This window comes from Oncorhynchus keta, chromosome 5, assembly GCF_023373465.1.
Source record: "Oncorhynchus keta strain PuntledgeMale-10-30-2019 chromosome 5, Oket_V2, whole genome shotgun sequence".
In the NCBI taxonomy this organism is placed as follows: Eukaryota; Metazoa; Chordata; class Actinopteri; order Salmoniformes; family Salmonidae; genus Oncorhynchus; species Oncorhynchus keta.
Window position 1 is genome coordinate 16171451 of NC_068425.1, and position 19273 is coordinate 16190723.

At 42.5% G+C, this 19273-nt stretch overlaps 1 protein-coding gene across 1 annotated transcript in view; it reads right to left on the reverse strand.

Annotated features, from left to right (window-relative positions):
- The window catches only part of LOC118384567 (serine/threonine-protein kinase WNK4-like), an 85510-nt gene that overhangs the window by 15517 nt on the left and 50720 nt on the right, over positions 1-19273 (reverse strand). Inside the window, exons 5-9 of the mRNA XM_035771200.2 lie at positions 4085-4173; positions 3102-3321; positions 2526-2940; positions 1291-1490; positions 652-722 (exon numbers count right to left, since the gene is read on the reverse strand). Of these exons, the coding sequence (XP_035627093.2) occupies positions 652-722; positions 1291-1490; positions 2526-2940; positions 3102-3321; positions 4085-4173 (995 nt within the window). The remainder of the gene's footprint in view (positions 1-651; positions 723-1290; positions 1491-2525; positions 2941-3101; positions 3322-4084; positions 4174-19273) is intronic.

A 19273-nucleotide genomic window follows, 5' to 3' on the forward strand; every position in this document is an offset into this window, starting at 1 on the left:
AGGCACCTGAAGGGAAGGAAGTGCTCTGATCCCTCTTGCTCCACTCTCGTTCTAATTGCACACAGGAAATGGAGTGATTGGGGGACGAGGGCAGGGGGAGGATGGGGGAGAGAGAGAGAGTGTGTGTGTGTGTGTGTTAGGTGAGTCACACAGGAGAAAGGGAAGCACACTCCAATGGAGCGCTTTAAACAGACATTCACATGGCATCATTCATCAAAGTGTTGTTCGCCACGTCAAACTCGCTGGCTATTTCCCATGGGGATAGAGAACCACACACAGGCTCTATAAAATATCACCTTCAAGTTCACACACACCTGTCCTGTTTTAATGGATAGTACCATAATTGTGTGTTAACTGCACGGATATCCACCCATTAGACAGAGAAGTAGTCCATTTTAGTTTTATTTATTTATTTAATTTAACCTTTATTTAACTAGATAAAAGCAGCAAAGTGCTTGTATAGTGGTTGTATACTTCTATAGAACATTTGAAATGTTTGTTCCTTTGTTGGGCCTTTGTTCTCTTGAATGCAACACTGCCATACACACATCACATTATACTTAGATACTGGCCATAAGGTGTGTGGTGCAGGCCTTTGCCTTTCTTTATACCCTCATCATGGAAGAGGGGTTCTACATGTGTTTGGGTTACCTGTCGACAGGAGAAGAGAAACCACTGGCGTTTCCTGACTGGGGCATGATAGTGTTGGATACAGCGATACTCTGGGGGAGGGACAGAGGGTCAGAATAGCCTGTTGAGGTAGGGTGCTAAAATTACACACTCATGGCTATTCTGGGTTTTAATGGCTTATCCACTCATCACTCTAATCATAAACACATATCCCCGCTAGATAACTAGTAGGGCCCAGAAACTTGGTACGGTGTTGTGTAAGAGTCCTAACACACATTTTATAAACTGGCTGGCACGAGCCGTGAATGCTGATTGGCTGACAGCCATGGCATATCAGACCGTATACCATGGGTATGACAAAACATTTATTTTGTACTGCTTTAATTACATTGGTAACCAGTTTATAATAGCAATAAGGCACCTCGGTGGTTTGTGATATATGGCCAATATACTATGGCTAAGGGCGGTGCCCAGGCACTCCGCGTTGCGTTGTGCATAAAAACAGCCCTTAGCCGTGGTATATTGGCCATATACCACACCCCCACGGGCCTTATTGCTTAAATATAACAGTTATAAGAAGTCATGATAATTACTATTTGGACTGTTGAGCTCTACATCCATAGAAATATAAACCTCAAGACCTTCATACAGGCTACCTACCGAGGGGAAGCGGAGAGCCGGGATTGGTGGAGCGTCAGGGGGAGGAGCCTTGATGGCCAGGGCCTCGATATGAGGGATCTCCAGGGGCAACGGAACAGGAGTGATGGAGGAAGGGGCGGAGTTAATAGGAGGCTGGAGAGGGGAATCCCCGGGATCCTGGAAACCAGAAGAGCTCAGGTAGCCGTCCATCTCGCAGTCGGCTGCCATGGAGACATCATGGTTAAAGGAAGGGAAGTGGGAAGTGTCATGTACCCCTGACTGTGTTCAACATATACTGTAAAGGATATGTCTTGTCTGGAAATAATGTATACTCAATGTTTCTTTTTATTTGTTAATGAAAGAAAAATCCTAACATGGCCTGAGGGAGGGGTCCTTTTTGGGCTCCACTAACAGGCACCGTGAGGGACGGCTACATGGATTAGCAGGGCTCGAGGGTAACCACAACAAATGGACAGAGACACAACTGCAAAAGATTAGCCTACTTAAGAGATATATAAAAAAAACACATGGGATATACACAGGGCTATGTTGCACGTGCCCTAGGCAAAGTCTGTTGAGCCAACAGTTTCCAGTACACGCTCCACTGATACCCCTTTAGCTGTACAGATATAAGGAAACGTGTGGGCCCATGCACACACATACACACACAGTGCAACTGTGATACTGTAATACGGAATCCAGGGCATGAGCATGTGAGCAATGAATGTTTGAAGCATGTTTTGGCTAAACCTTCCACATTTATCAGTGAGTATGTGCCTCAGGTACTAATCTTAAAGGTTGTGTGAATAGGGTATCTGTTTTCTATATCTTGAAGGTTGTGTGAATAGGGTATCTGTGTTCTATATCTTGTTTACGGTAAACTTGTGGACCATGCTTATCTATCTGTGTCATGCTTATAGGCCAGGCCAATGCACTTTGCATGTTGCCAAGACATGAGAAGGCTCGACTGCACATGCTGTCTGTGGGCAAATGTGTAGCTTCAGGAGCTCAGCTACGAAGCGACACAAGGTTGGGATAAATGTCTCTGCTATATATAACCATGTGATTGCACTATAGTGCAGCGGATCTCAAACCTCTCCTCAGGGACCCCCAGCCACTCCAGAGCTAGCACACCTGATTCAACTTGTTAACGAATCATCAAGTCCTTGAATAGATTAATCAGTTGAGCTAGTTCATGTCCGAGGGTCCCCGAAAGAGAGGTTTGAGAACCACTGGTATAGTGAGTGTATCCTCACATGTGGCAGAGGAGTAGCTGGCGTGTCTGATGTTGTAGTGCAGCCGCTGGTCTGCCTCCTGCTCCTCCGTCTCTGCTGTGAAGCTGGCGTTTATCCCCGAATCCACCGAGCTGTTAGTCACGGACATCACCGGTCTCGAAACGGTCGGAGTGGTCGGAGTCTGGTCAGGGGCTGACGAGACAGGGGCGGGGTTGGGCGGTTTGATGGGAAGGGCTATTTGAGGTTTGGGGGTGGGCGGTTCTGGCTCGGGGGCCGACTCTGGTTCTTCCTCAATGACAGTTTCCTGTTGTTGGCGCAAGGCCTCCTCGGCTATCCGGCGCTGCTTCTCCCGCTGCCGCTTGATGGCGGTGGCGCGCTCCCGGATGGCTTTGGCCACCAGCTTGTAGTCTGCCTCACAGACGAAGCCCAGCACCACCTAGGGGGAGGGGAGGGGGGAGAGGATGAGGGAGAGGGAAGGAAAGGGGTGGTGAGGGAGAAGATTAGAAAGAGGGAGGGGGAGGGTGAGAGCAATCAGTGAACTTGACACTTGAGATCCACAAAATGTGAAAGGGGTACGGAAATCCATCAACAACCCACCATCTCCTGGGCCACCTCCTCGGGTAAATCCTTGTAGAGTTCAAACAGGAACTCGATGGCGTTGTTGTCCTTGTACTTCCCATGCAGCTTCTTGGTGTCATCCATACGCAGCCACAGCTTCAGGCCAGACTTCACCGTGTCGTCCTCCTCCGCCAGCTCAACATGGACGCCATTGTTCTCCTTGAAGAAGGTGTGTTCCAGCAGGTCTTGGATGGTGTACCTGGAGAGGCCACTGTTTTCTTAGTTCTATAATCCATTGAATTGAATATTACTGTATTTTCTCAGTCTGTTCTTTTTATAGTCATTAACTAAACATAAAAACAACAGTATTTTACTATAGGTGGGTGGATGTGGTGAGTCAGACTCTGTGCCACTTTAGACTATTGACAGAAAAGGAAAGGAGAGAGATGGATAGGTGTGTAATGTAATGTGCCCCTATTTAACAGCAGGTCAGGTATCATCTCATTGGAACCCCATGGGGCCTGAAACCTGACACCATTAACGATGGTCGATGTGTGTCACCCAGTTCCCTCGCCATAGTAATGTGGCAACATTTGAATTATGTATGTCTGAAGTTGTTTCTCACTGTTATTTTTAGCTCAACATCATTCGATCAATGCTTTGAAAGAGAATGAGAAATTAGAAAAGCTCATTTAATCATAAAACTGTTTTCGTCAGGGCATTTACACAGTTGTTGGCTGAGACTGATACAATTAATTTTGTTCCAATGTCAGTGCCCTTAGATTAATGTTGGAGAGAGAGCGACAAAGGGTCTAGACAAACTAGCCTGACAGGTATAATATCCTTTGTCTAGGAGGAACAAATCTGTCTGTCTAATGTTTGCACACATTAAGAATACACACACACACACATTTCAACCGAGAATCTATCCAACATTTGATACCCCTCCCCCCGCAGTGCCAGACTGAAAGCGGATGTCTGAAGTAAGGTGAGTAAAGAGAATTCCTATCTGATTACTCTACCTCTGGTCTGTATTTATGCGGATGCATCCCTCTATGATCTCTTTCAACTCAGGGACTTTTACTTTGAAGAAGCTGTCCGGCTTAATTCCCTGTGAGGAGAAAGAAGGAGGGGAAAAGAGGAACGGTTAGATATGTCACCGATGTCATTCACTCCACCATTTGGGAGAGGAGAGGACTGACGCAGGCAGAAGGACCCCTGAAGCGGAGTATGTGAGCAGAGTGGAGTAGGAACAGAGCGGCGAGTGGAGCGTGCCCAATTTGACTGGAGCGAGATTCCCAAAGGCTGGAGCTTCAGCCTTCGCGCCCGCTCCAGCAGAGCTCACTTCACGAGCTCGGGGCATGCCCGGCCCAGCATGCATTTGTAGTCTACTTGGGTGCTGCTATAACCCCTTGCTTTAGCTACTGTCATGGAGTTCCCTAAATATTTTAATAAAGAAACACACAGGTGCAAAATCAAGGTGACTTACAAAGATGAGGACTAAGAGCAAGAGAGGGAGTGTGGTGATGTAGTGTCCACAACTAAAGAATCATTGTGGAATCTGAAAATACACATTTCCCGAAAGCATGATGGCTACTTACTACATGCATATGCTAAAATAAAGGAATGAGGTGGATAGCTAATTAAGTGTGTCACCGTAGCAAAGTACTTCTAAACAAAAAATCTGACCTCTTAAAAGATTCCTTAATTTTTGTTTTATTATCTATACAATAGGCCATAATTGATTTCCCAATAGGTCTGGCATATTCCAACTCTCAAGGAATTTTCTGTTTTGATTGAGACCGTATACAACGGGTATGACAAAACATTAATTTTTACTGCTCTAATTACATTGGTAACCTGTTTATAATAGTGATAAGGCAACTCTCGGGTTTGTGGTAGACGACCAACATACCACGGCTAAGGGCTGTGTATCCAGGCACTCCGCGTTGCATCATGCATAAGAACAGTCATTTACATACATTTACATTTAAGTCATTTATCAGACGCTCTTATCCAGAGCGACTTACAAATTGGTGCATTCACCTTATGACATCCAGTCCTTAGCCATGGAATATTGGCCATATACCACACCCCCTCAGGCATTATTGCTTAAGTAAGTCACAGCCTATATAGGCAATTTATAGACTATAATTATTTAATACAACGAAATGTTGTTTAAATGCTGAGCGCTTAATGTCCCTGACTCCCTACCAGCCTAGTGTGTCACATTCACAAATGCTTCACAATTTATTTCTTTGTAGCTATAGCCTTGAAATAATTGAAATAATACAGCCTAAATAATCCTTTTTGTTCCTTCTTAGTCTCCCTGTCTGGTGCCTGACCTATTTAGTGTTAATATGCTGTTTAGTATGACATGTAGCCTATATGAAATGATGAGCGCTTCTTACATTCACCTTTTCATTCAAATCAAATCAAATGTATTGCTCACATACAGATGTTATTGTGGGCGTAGTGAAATGCTTGCATAAGGTTTAGTTTCAATACTTCAAAACCAAATGGTAGGTCCAGGTAGCCACAAAAATAGATGGGTGTTGGTTAAATTTTGATTTTAATGAATGGAGCGAATTTGGATAGGCAGGTTTTTTTCTTCTGTTAGCGCATGGAGGTTTTTAGTGGAGCGGTTGGAAAGGACGTGGAGTGCCCAAGCACTGCTCCATGAGCGGGATAGCCAACCGCTCAACTACGCTCACCTACTCTGTCCTGAAGGAGCCAGGGTGATACGGGAGTGAGGGACAATGTGGAGATTATTCCCGAGCCTGCCCTACACCACTATGATGGATGGAATACTTTATAAGTGTGTCTCTATGCTTCAGAGACACAGTAGATGTACATCCTCTATTCACATTGGTAGTTCTCCCGGGGAGAATACCATTAAAAATGAAATATATATATTATAAATGTCTAAATGGAGTTAAAGGTTTCGTTGTTATCAGTAACTTTAGGTTGTGATGTCATTGGCAACAGTTGCCCGAACACCCTGCCCAGGGGCACAATGTCAAAAAACAGGGTGTTCCCGTCAGAGACATCCTCTGTGGGCCATCGCCATAGAGTTCAGACATAACGGAGCATGGCTATGCACACAAACAAACACGAACAAACGCACCAACACACACACAAAGAGGAGGGTTCGACTGTGTCCAAACCCATTCACTGTTTGGTTTCTCTTCCGATTCTATGGCCTGTTAGAACCAAAGGTTGAATGTGGTGAGAGAGTAGTGGTGTGTGTCAGAGTATTGCAGTGCTAGCCTGTTAGCTAATGGTGTTGTACACAAACACTCAGGTCATGATACATAATGTCCAAACCCATCCAGAGCACGCAGGTCTGTGTGGGTGCAGAGCACTGATTACTAACTACCATGTGGTTTCCTAAAGGGCAGTCAGCTCATAGCTCATGTTTATTTGGTTTAGACACAAACGTTCAGTGAAATAATACAACATGTACAAAACCATCTAGGAGGATAGTGATGGGTATAACAGGTGTCCATACAGTAGCTGTCGTGACCGGATACAAATAGAGAGAGACTTCCTATGGGGCTGTTAGCTAATAGCTAACGTAGCGTGAGCATGAATACCAAGCAGCAGTCATTGTACTACATAGTAGCCTAAGCCTGTGTGGAGGTCAATACAATGACTGGGTCACACAGGTAAATGGGATACTTTCTATAATGCTGTGTGTTAATGCTTAGAGGTGATCCAATATGCTCTTTAGGTTTATGAGGTAACTATCACCAGACACAGCACAGGGAGGGTGAGAGAAACAACCAACAGGGCTGTGTCCTACTGAACAATCTGCATGAACAAACACATTCACACACGATAAAGCCAATGTCACACACAGAACCACACGCGTATACAGACACGGCCACATCACTAGACCACAGGTCTTTTCAGTGAAAGGATGGGAAACACGGTGTGGGTGGAAAGAAGATAAACGCTTCAAGAGGTATTACCACAAGAAACCTTTGAAGCTTCATGAACAGAACACGCAAGTCTAGCAGAGAAGATGAACACATTTCATTGAGGTGATAAGACTCCCCGACAGAGGAAAATACCACTATTTCACAGTCTGTCGCCTCCATGGCCTCCACATTAAACAAGGCCTGGAGGGTCAAGGTCTGGAGTTCCTGAGCGGAAAAGCAAGGTAAACCTCCTCCGTGTAAAATGTACGAGGAGGAAACAACAAGATGACGGCAACGAGATACGAAATGGGAAGCCTGGTCCGCGTTTATCACACATAAACACACAGACACACACAGACACAGAAATCGTTTAACACAGAGCACAGAGGGTGAGCGGAGTTGATCACAAGGTTTTCAGCAAAAGGAACCTGTCCGCACAAAGTGAGTGATGTAATGCAGCTTGTTTTTATTACATAACTCCTCAAAAAACGACTATAAAAACGAGGTGAGATTATATTGGATTAAAGAACACAGTGGCAAATTTGTGGAGGAACTTTAAGTTGCTCAACCGGTTCCATGTGACGAATAGTGTGAAATATGTAGCAGTAAAAATACAAAATTGGAGACCAGTGTGATTTGAAAAATGTGTTTTTTTTACCCCAGTGGTGACGACAGTGGCCCCCAAATGCTTCTATTTTCCCACTAAAGTGAGGGGAGGCAGCAGGACTTACTAATGGAAAATGGACTCTATCGAATTCTCTGGTGTTATCCGAGCAGATAATTACAGCGTTTAACTACGTCAGAGAAAAGGGAAGGGAAAAGACATAATAACAAAACAAACAAGACATTCTAAGCAACAAAAATTGAGAAATAAAAAAGCTAAATGGTGTCTGTCTTAATGGCTGATATGAAAACCCTCTGAAGACATGAATAAACCCTTCAGTCTTTAGAGAGGCTTAGGGAGGAGTCACAGAGCCTGCTCTGTACAGTGGCTTTTGTTTGGTCGGTGACATCAGCCTCTAACACAAACAAACAGTGACCTTGTGTCATGAGATGAAAAGACCCCATTTTCCATTGTGCTATAGCTTCTTGACTTCTAGCACTCAGAAAGCCCTTTGAAAAATGGCTTGATGTGGATGCTTTAATCTTCTCACGTAAAATAAATAAATGACGATCAAATTGAAAATGTTTCCCATGGAAATACTATGACTTGATGACTGAAGTTTTATGAGCAGACCAATGCAAAGTTATTGCGCTTCTGGCCTTTTTAATACAAAGCTTACAGGCTGGCTCCCTGCTGCTAAAACAAGGGTATAATGCTAGTGGTTCTGAGAACAAAACTAGAGTAGAACCATAATCTAACTCAGTCAGGGAAACAAATGTATAGTGGGGCAAAAAAATATTTAGTCAGCCACCAATTGTGCAAGTTCTTGCACTTAAAAAGATGAGAGAGGCCTGTAATTTTCATCATAGGTACACTTCAACTATGACAGAAAAAATGAGAAAGAAAATCCAGAAAATCACATTGTAGGATTGTTAATGAATTTATTTGCAAATTATGGTGGAAAATAAGTATTTGGTCAATAACAAAAGTTTATCTCAATACTTTGTTATATACCCTTTGTTGGCAATGACAGAGGTCAAACGTTTTCTGTATGTCTTCACAAGGTTTTCACACACTGTTGCTGGTATTTTGGCCCATTCCTCCATGCAGATCTCCTCTAGAGCAGTGATGTTTTAGGGCTGTTGCTGGGCAACACGGACTTTCAACTCCCTCCAAAGATTTTGTATGGGGTTGAGATCTGGAGACTGGCTAGGCCACTCCAGGACCTTGAAATGCTTCTTACGAAGCCACTCCTTCGTTGCCCGGAAGGTGTGTTTGGGATCATTGTCATGCTGAAAGACCCAGCCACGTTTCATCTCCAATGCCCTTGCTGACGGAAGGAGGTTTTCACTCAAAATCTCACGATACGGAGACACGTGATGCCGCGGAGCTGAGCAGACGTTGACAAACCGAGCTCTTCAAAGTTATTCTATTTTTACCTAAATAACAACGTTGAAACAATATTCTAACATTGGCTGATAAATTGTCAAGTACTTACCTTCCCAAAGAGCCATGGACCTCTGACCGAGAGGCAAGAAGGACGACCAAAACGTTGTTGGTTCCCGAGATAACGATAACGCTACAGCTAGCAAGATTAGCATTAGCCCTCATAACTCAGACGACAGTTCCAGACTGTTGCTCTCAGCAGCCTCTTGCGAGCCTGCCGACATGCTGGCTACTCTCCTCCGGGAAATTCAGGATGGTAACAGAGGTCTTTCTCTGAAAATCGATAAGAAATCGGCTGAACTCCATTCTTCCATTGACGACCTGAAATCCTCCATGAATGATCTCCTTTTGAGAACGACTGAGGCAGAGTTGCGCATTAGCACCCAGTTGAAGATACCATCGCTAGACATGACCAGGTCTTGACACAAAAGGACAAAGTAGATCAGATGGAGAACCAGAGTAGACGTAGTAATATCCGTGGTTTGGTTTGAGGTGGTTTGTTTGGATTGAAAGAGGACAGCGAGGGCCGTGACCCGGTCCGTTTCTTCACTCAATGGATCCCGGAGGTCCTAGGCATAACCAACTTTACCAAGCCGCTGGAAATCGAACGCACCCACAGAACATCAGGGCCGAAACCCTGGCCATATGAGCCCCCACGAGCCGTCCTGATCAGGTTCCTCCGTTTCCAAGACAGAGAGAAGATACTGCAACTCGCAAGAGCCAAAGAGGACATCACCATCGATGGGAAGAGGGCCAGCCTTTTCCCGGATATGAGCGCGGATCTCGCCAGACGCCGCAAGCAGTTCAGACCTGCCGCCAAAGCTCTGAAGGAGAAGAACATCACCGGCTACCTCATCCACCCTGCGCGGATGAAAGTTCAGTACAAAGGCCGAAGCCATCTCTTCAACACACCGGGAGAAGTGCACACTTTTCTCAAAGAACTGAGCAACGTCTGAGTCTGAGCCAGGACGGTCTCTCTGGGGGATAAAATGCAGTTCGTTTGTTTTCTCTTATCCGGATTGAACTGCTGGTATCTCCCGGTCACTTTAATTGATTTGTACATTTTCAACTAACCGTATCTTCCCGGGGTGAGTTCTATTACATTTACAGGAGAGTATATTTTGGTCTAGTCCATATCTACTGGGCGAAGCAATTTAGGCGCACTGCTTTCCCCCTCATTTATGTTAATCTTTCGTAAAGAGACTCAAGCAGCCCTTACCGTGGGCAGTAAATATTCAGCCACATCTATTCACAACGTTTGTTTTCAATTTAGAGAGCTCGCAGGTTTTAGTTTACGCCAAGGTTTAGCTAGTAAGAGCAATATGGAAAGCGAGCAGCAACGTATCTCTACAAGTGTATTCATGTTTGATTGTTGGGACTGTTGTTCTAGTCTGACAATCGGTTTGGGTGGGATTTTTATTATTTTTTTCTTCCTTTTTTCTATGTTTATTGTTTCCTTCCTAAAGAGACACACAGGTCACTTTTGTGCTCAAACCAAAGTTGAAACATTTCCTAATTATCTGCATATGATAGATTTCTATTCAGTTACATATTTGAAACCCAACCTATGCTTAATCCACTAAAATATGTCACATTCAACATAAAAGGTCTTAACAGCCCGATTAAAAGGAAAATAGTCTATACATACCTTAAGAAATTAAAGGCTGACATTGTGTTTTTACAAGAAACACATCTTACAGCCAGTGAACACAAGAAATTGAAGAGGGAATGGGTAGGACAAGTTTTTGCATCCTCTTTTAACTCCAAAGCAAGAGGAACTGCAATTTTGATAAGTAGACACATCCCCTTCTGCGTCAACAACACCATCTCTGATCCCTCTGGCAGGTTTGTTTTGGTGCAGGGGCATATGTTTTCAGGGTCTTGGACCCTATTGAATATTTATGCTCCTAACTTCGATGACCATATGTTTATTCAGAATGTCTTCCTTCAGGTTGCTCAAGCACCACCAGGATGGCTACTGGTTGGAGGAGATTTTAATTTTTGCTTAGATACATTTCTTGATAGGTCTTCTGATAAACCCTCACTTCTTACCAAAGCCGGCAAGCTCACCATGTCATTCATGAAAGATCTCAATTTAATAGACATCTGGAGACAGTTGCACCCACAGGATAGGGACTACTCTTTTTATTCACACCCACACAAGACACACACACGCATAGATAACTTTTCCATTCTCCTCTGGTATTATCAATCTCCATTCCTACCAAGGTAAATGGAGCATATAGATGGAGACTAAATTCTACACTTCTAAAGCAACCTCAATTTTGTGCATTCATCAAAGAGCAGATCAATATTTTTACTTTGACAAACAAACCCTCTGCTCCTGACAGCTTCATTCTTTGGGACACATTGAAGGCCTACCTGAGGGGACAGATTATTTCCTATACTAAAGGGCTGAAGAAAAAACACGGTGCGGAACTGAGTGCTCTTGAATCTGAAATCTCTGAGCTAGAGAAAACCTACCAAAGAGGCCCGACTAAAGATCTATACAGGCTTTTGGTAAATAAAAAACTTAAATATAATATTCTGAACACATATCAAGCTGAGAGGGCCATCACTAAATTAAAACAGCGTTATTATGAGCTTGGAGAGAAAGCTCACAAAGTATTGGCATGGCAACTGAAAGCAGAGGAAAGAGGACAATTAATGCCATAGAAACTCTCACTAAATAGATATCTTTCGACCCTACTGAAATTAATAATACTTTTAAGAAATACTATGAAGACCTCTACACTTCCCAATCAAGTGATGATCTATCAGAGATAGACTCCTTTCTCTCCTCTCTCAACCTCCCATGCCTGTCAGGGGAAGACAGCGAGCGCCTTAGTGAACACTTCTCAGTCCCTGAATTGTTGGAGGCCATTAAATCCTTACCTTCTAATAAATCTCCTGGGGAGGATGGCTTCCCTCCAGAGTTCTATAAAGAATTTAGGGAGCTGTTGGTCCCCTACCTTATGGAGGTACTTAAAAAAGCCAGAGAAGACAACTGCTTTCCAGAGTCCTTCTCTCAAGCAGTGATTACTGTAATCCACAAGAAAGGGAAGAACCCGCTAAAGTGTGCCTCCTATAGACCAATCTCTCTCCTTAACACAGATTGTAAACTGGTCACCAAGATGCTATCTAAGAGACTGGAGTCATGTCTTCCCCTGTTGGTCAACCCAGATCAGACTGGCTTCATAATTAATAGATTGTCCTCCAATAATCTCAGAAGGTTCTTTGATATAATTCACCTTGCTAACAAAAACAAAATACCTGGTGTCGCAGTCTCCCTCGACGCTGAAAAGGCCTTTGATAGGGTTGAATGGCCATACCTCTTTCGCGTCTTGGAAAAGTTCGGTTTAGGTACCGTGTTTGTAAATTTGATAAAATCACTCTACAAATCTCCTAAAGCTAGGATTGCTACCAATGGGATTACTTCCTCCTCTTTCCCTCTTTATAGGGGGAACAGACAAGGTTGCCCAATTAGCCCCCACCTCTTTGCCCTCGCCATCGAACCGTTGGCTGAGGCTATTAGAACGTGCCCTGACATACATGGCTTTGAGGTGGGCCCCCATACCCATAAATTATCACTCTTTGCGGACGACCTTATCTTATTCCTAACAAACCCAGAACACTCCCTCTCTCACTTGCAGATCCTACTACAGTGTTATAGTTCTTTCTCTGGATATAAGGTCAATCTTGATAAAAGCTAAATCTTACCGTTGTCTGTCTTTGACCATCATACCATCAAGCACAAGTTTCCTTTTAGATGGTCGCCTATGGGCTTCACATATTTGGGCATAATGGTGGATGGTAATCTGAACAACCTCTATAAACTCAAGCTGGCCAATTTGTTGCAAAAGGTGGAGGTTGACCTTTGTAAAAGGATGGACTTACCTCTCACTCTACTGGGTAGAATCAATGTAATTAAAATGAATGTCCTGCCCAGGTTTCTATATCTGTTTCAATCTCTCCCTATCCCTGTTCCCGCAGCATTTTTTTCCTCTCTCGACAAGCTGACCAGACGGTTTATCTGGCACGGCAAAACCCTTAGGGTTGGCCTGGATAAACTGACCCTTGATTACAGTCAAGGGGGCTTAAACCTCCCCAATTTTAGAATGTCCTACTGGGCTGCACAGTCTAGGTTTCTGGCTCAGAGGTTTGACAATGGTCCCTCTCCCTCATGGTTGAACATTGAAAAGCTTGAGGTAAATGATGACACTGGGGCAGATTTGTTTTACAAATGGGACAGAAAATCTATAAAAACCATCACAGACAACCCTTTAATCATACATTCTGTCCTGGCATGGTGCAAACTACGTGAGCTGTTCGGACGAGGGGGATTCCTTTCCCCTAAAACCCCTTTATGGAACAATAGATTGATCCCTATGTTTTTCCAGAATAGTAACTTTAGACCATGGTCTGATAAGGGGATCACTCTTCTGGAACATTGTTACGAGGAGGGAGTTCTTATGTCTTTTGATCAGCTGAAACAGAAATACCACTTGCCTAACAGGGACTTCTTTAGCTACCTACAACTACAAAACTTTATTAGGGTGACTCTCAAGGGACAATGGAACCTACCTAAGATGTCACCTATTGAACAACTCTGCCACGCAGACCAACCACTGTTCAAGACCATTTCCCGTGTTTACAATGCTCTTATGTCAGGACTAACACTGCCTGGGCTAGATAAACCCCGACTTAGATGGGAGAGAGATCTGGGTATTGATCTTGATGAGGATCTATGGAGTGACCTCTGCAGGGATGGGGTTACATCCACATTGAACTCCAGATACAGACTGATCCAGTTTAATTTCCTCCATCAGCTCTATATCACCCCATCTAGAATGCACAGGTTCAACCCAGATATCTCCTACCTATTTAGATGTGGCTCAGATGAAGGAACATTCCTCCATTCCACTTGGCAGTGTTCAAAACTACACGGTTTCTGGCAGGGGGTATGCGATACCATATCCTCAATTCATGGGGTTGCATTCCCTTTAGACCCGGAGGTCTGTCTACTGGGTAACTTTACTAACACCAATCTTAGTTAAAATCATACTATAAAGCTAACAGAAATATTGCTAGCGATTGCCAAGAAATGTATTGCCTTGAAATGGAAATTGGATTCCTCCCTGCCAGTTGCAATGTGGCTATCGGAAGTTAATAGTTGTATCCCTTTGGAGAAAATCACTTACTGCTTGAGGAATAAGTTAAAGACATTTTACAGAATTTGGCAACCTTTTATTGACTATATGGAGAATCTCCCCCCACATCTCATTGATTGAATCTATATATAATCCTCACATAATGTTTCACACGTAATGTATATTATGTAGCCTACGGCAGGTGATCCAATGTCTCGTTATTTTTTTTATTTTTATATATATTTTTAATTTTTATTTATTTATTTTATTTATTATTGTATGTTTGTTTATATAACTATAATTATAATTTATTTTTGTTACGTTCGTCTGTTACTGTCACTTTGTCCTATCGTTGTCTAATATCTTTTCACTTTTGTTTTGAATGTTCTTAATTGGAAAATGCGAAAATAATATATATATATATATTTTTTTTAATCTCACGATACATGGCCCCATTCATTCTTTCCTTAACACGAATCAGTCGTCCTGGTCCCTTTGCAGAAAAACAGCCCCAAAGAATGATGTTTCCACCCCCACGCTTCACAGTAGGTAGGGTGTTCTTTGGATGCAACTCATCATTCTTTGTCCTCCCAATATGACGAGTTGAGTTTTTACCAAAAAGTTATATTTTGGTTTCATCTGACCGTATGACATTCTCCCAATCTTCTTCTGGATCATCCAAATGCTCTCTAGCAAACTTCAGACGGCCCTGGACATGTACTGGCTTAAGCAGGGGGACACTGCAGGATTTGAGTCCCTGGCGGCGTAGTGTGTTACTGATGGTAGGCTTTGTTACTTTGGTCCCAGCTCTCTGCAGGTCATTCACTAGTTCCCCCCGTGTGATTCTGAGATTTTTGCTCACCGTTCTTGTGATCATTTTGACCCCACGGGGTGAGATCTTGCGTGGAGCCCCAGATCGAGGGAGATTATCAGTGGTCTTGTATGTCTTCCATTTCCTAATAATTGCCCCCACAGTTGATTTCTTCAAACCAAGCTGCTTACCTATTGCAGATTCAGACTTCCCAGCCTGGTGCAGGTCTACAATTGTGTTTCTGGTGTCCTTTGACAGCTCTTTGGTCTTGGCCATAGTAGAGTTTGGAGTGTGACTGTTTGAGGTTGTGGACAGGTGTCTTTTATAGTGATAACAAGTTCAAACAGGTGCCATTAATACAGGTAACGAGTGGAGGACAGAGGAGCCTCTTAAAGAAGAATTTACAGGTCTGTGAGAGCCAGACATCTTGCTTGTTTGTAGGTGACCAAATACTTATTTTCCACCAAAATCTGCAAATAAATTCATTAAAAATCCTACAATGTGATTTTCTGGATTTTTTTTCCTAATTTCGTCTGTCATACTTGAAGTGTACCTATGATGAAAATTGCAGGCCTCTCTCATCTTTTTAAGTGGGAGAACTTGCACAATTGGTGGCTGACTAAATACTTTTTTGCCCCACTGTACATGTATGAAACATGTGTGGGAGGATAAGGGCCACAGGTCTGTGTACACGCGCGTTCCTTATTACATGATTCAATCACACAGACTCTAGTTTGCCTGAGATGGATAGAAATGAGAGAGAGAGAGAGAGAGAGAGAGAGAGAGAGAGAGAGAGAGAGAGAGAGAGAGAGAGAGAGAGAGACAGAGAGACAGAGAGACAGAGAGACAGACAGAGACAGAGACAGAGACAGAGACAGAGACAGAGACAGAGACAGAGAGATAGACAGGGAGAGAGAGAAAGAGATGGGGAGAGCAAGAGAGACAGAGAGATAGACAGAAGGAGAGAGATAGACAGAGAGAGAGACATGGAGAGCAAGAAAGAGAGAGACAGAAACAGGGAGAGAGACAGGGAGAGCAAGAGAGAGAGAGACAGAGAGAGAGAGAAAGAGAGAGACAGGGATAGCAAGAGAGCGAGACAGACAGAGAGACCACTAAAATAGCGAGACAGGGAGATAAATAGACAGAGAGAGACAGAGAGAGACTTTATCACTGAGTTAACTTTATCACTGACCTCAACCCAGAGTCTCTCAGAGCATTCACAGTCAGCCCACTGAACACCCCTATCAGATAACAGCAAAATCACAGTCTACTTGAATAGAGCAATACTGAATCATGAGGCATTAAAGCCAAAGGAACTGAATAATATTAAGACATTCTATAGATGGAAGGAAAGTAGTGTATAAACCAACCAAAAACAATTAGGCAACAACAAATTCGACCCCTTTTAGACAACTTCCTGGACAAATCGTTTGAGTGTAATAGTGAAGGTGTATACCTGGCAGTACAAAACCTAAACAGTATATTTGACCTCTCAGCTTCCCTATCAAATCTAAACATTTCAAGCAGACAACCTAAGAAAATGAACAACTATGACAAATGGTTTGATGAAGAATGCAAATACCTAAGAAATAAAAAAAAACCTGCACCTACACCTTCACTATGGTGAAAAACTAAAACAATACATAAATACACTACAAAAAAGAAGGAACAGCATGTCAGAAATCAGCTCAATGTAATTGAAGAATCCATAGACTCTAACCACTTCTGGGAAAATTGGAACACATGAAGAGTTATCTATCCAAAATGGAGATGTATGGGTAAACCACTTCGACAATCTTTTTGGCTATATAACAAAGAACAAAGTGCCAAAACATAGACATGATCAAATACAAATCTTAGAACTATTAAAGATGACCAAACCTCACTGGATTCTCCAATTACTTAGAATGAACTACAGAACCAAATACAAACCCTCCAACCCAAAAAGGCATGTGGTGTTGATGGTATCCTAAATGAAATGATAAAATATACAGACAACAAATTCCAAGTGGCTATACTTAAACTTTTTAACATCATCCACAGCCCTGGCATCTACCCCAATATTTGGAACCAAGGACTGATCACCCCAATCCACAAAAGTGGAGATAAACTTGAACCCAATATCTACTGTGGGATATGCGTCAACAGCAACCTTGGGAAAATCCACTGCATTATCATTAACATCAGATTCGTACATTTCCTCAATGAAAACGATGTACTGAGCAAACGTCAAATTGGATTTTTACCAAATTACTGTACAACAGACCATGTATTCTCCCTGCACACCCTAATTGACAAACAAACAAACCAAAACAAAGGCAAAGTCTTCTCATGCTTTGTTTGTCTCCAAAAATCTTTAGACTCCATTTGACATGAGGGTCTGCTATACAAATTGATCGGAAGAGGTGTTGAGGGAAAAACAGCCAACATTATAAAATCCATGTACACAAATAATAAGTGTGTGGTTAACATTGGCAAAAAACACACATTTCTTTCCACAGGGCCGTGGAGTGAGACAGGGATGCAGCTTGAGTCCCACCCTCTTCAACATATATATACAATTGGCGAGGGCACTAGAACAGTCTGCAGAACCTGGCCTCACTCTACTAGAATCTGAAGTCAAATGTCTACTGTTTGCTGATTATCTGGTGCTTCTGTCCCCAACCAAGAAGGTCCTACAGCAGCACCTAGATCTGCTGCACAGATTCTGACAGACCTGGGCCCTGACAGTAAATCTCAGTAAGACAAAAATAATGGTGTTTCCAAAAAGGTTCAGACCCAGGCCCTGCCAAATGACCATATTAGAGACACATATTTCCCTCAGATTACACACACCAACAAAGAATTCAAAAACAAATCCAATTTTGATAAACTCCCATATCTACTGGGTGAAACACCACAGTGTGCCATCACAGCAGCAATATTTGTGACCTGTTGCTACAAGATAAATGCAACCAGTAAAGATCAAACACCATTATAAATCCAACCCCTATGTCACGACTTCTGCCGAAGTCGTTGCCTCTCCTTGTTCGGGCGGTGCTCGGCGTTCGACGTCACCGGTCTTCTAGCCATCATTGATCCTTTTTTCATTTTCCATTGGTTTTGTCTTGTCTTCCCACACACCTGTTTTCAATCCCATTCATTACCTGTTGTGTATTTAACCCTCTGTTTCCCCTCATGTCTTTGTCAGAGATTGTTTTATTGTCAGTGTAGTGTGATTGTTGTATAGGTGCGTAGTGTGATTGTTGTATAGGTGCGCATCGGGTCCTCGTACCCATGTTTGTTTGTTTGTTTATGTACATTTAGTGTTATGTAGCATACTCCGTGGACTTTATTAAAAGACTCCATTTTACACTCCATTTGACTCTCCTGCGCCTGACTTCCCTGCCACCTACTACACCTATGCATGACACCCTATATGTTTATTTATTTTCCCTTCTCTACTTTAACTATTTGCACATGGTTACAACACTGTATATAGACATAAAATGACATTTGAAATCTCTCTATTTCTGTGGAACTTATGTAATGTTTACTGTGAATTTTTTATTGTTTATTTCACTTTTGTTTATTATCTATTTCACTTACTTTGGCAATGTAAACATATGTTTCTAATGCCAATAAAGCAGGGTTAAATTGAATTGAGAGATAGAGATAGAGAGAGAGAGAGATTTATTTTATCTTGTGTCCTTTACCATTTGTACATTGTTAAAACACTGTGTATATATATATATATATATATATATATATAATATGACATTTGTAATGTCTTTATTGTTTTGAAACTTCTGTATGTGTTATGTTTACTGTTAATTTGTATTGTTTATTTCACTTTATATATTCACTTCATATATTATCTACCTCACTTGCTTTGGCAATGTTAACACGTTTCCCATGCCAATAAAGCCCTTGAATTCAAATCAAATTCAAATCAAATTTATTTATATAGCCCTTCGTACATCAGCTGATATCTCAAAGTGCTGTACAGAAACCCAGCCTAAAACCCCAAACAGCAAACAATGCAGGTGTAAAAGCACCTGAATTGAATTGAGAGACAGAGACATATTTCACTTTATATATTATCTACCTCACTTGCTTTGGCAATGTTAACACATGCCAATAAAGCCCTTGAATTGAATTGAATTGAATTGAAAGAGAGACAGAGAGATACAGAGAGACAGAGAGATAGAGACAGAGACAGAGACAGAGAGACATAGAAAGAGAGACAGAGAGATAGAGACAGAGAGAGACAGAGTGAGGTCCTTCTACGGTTGTTT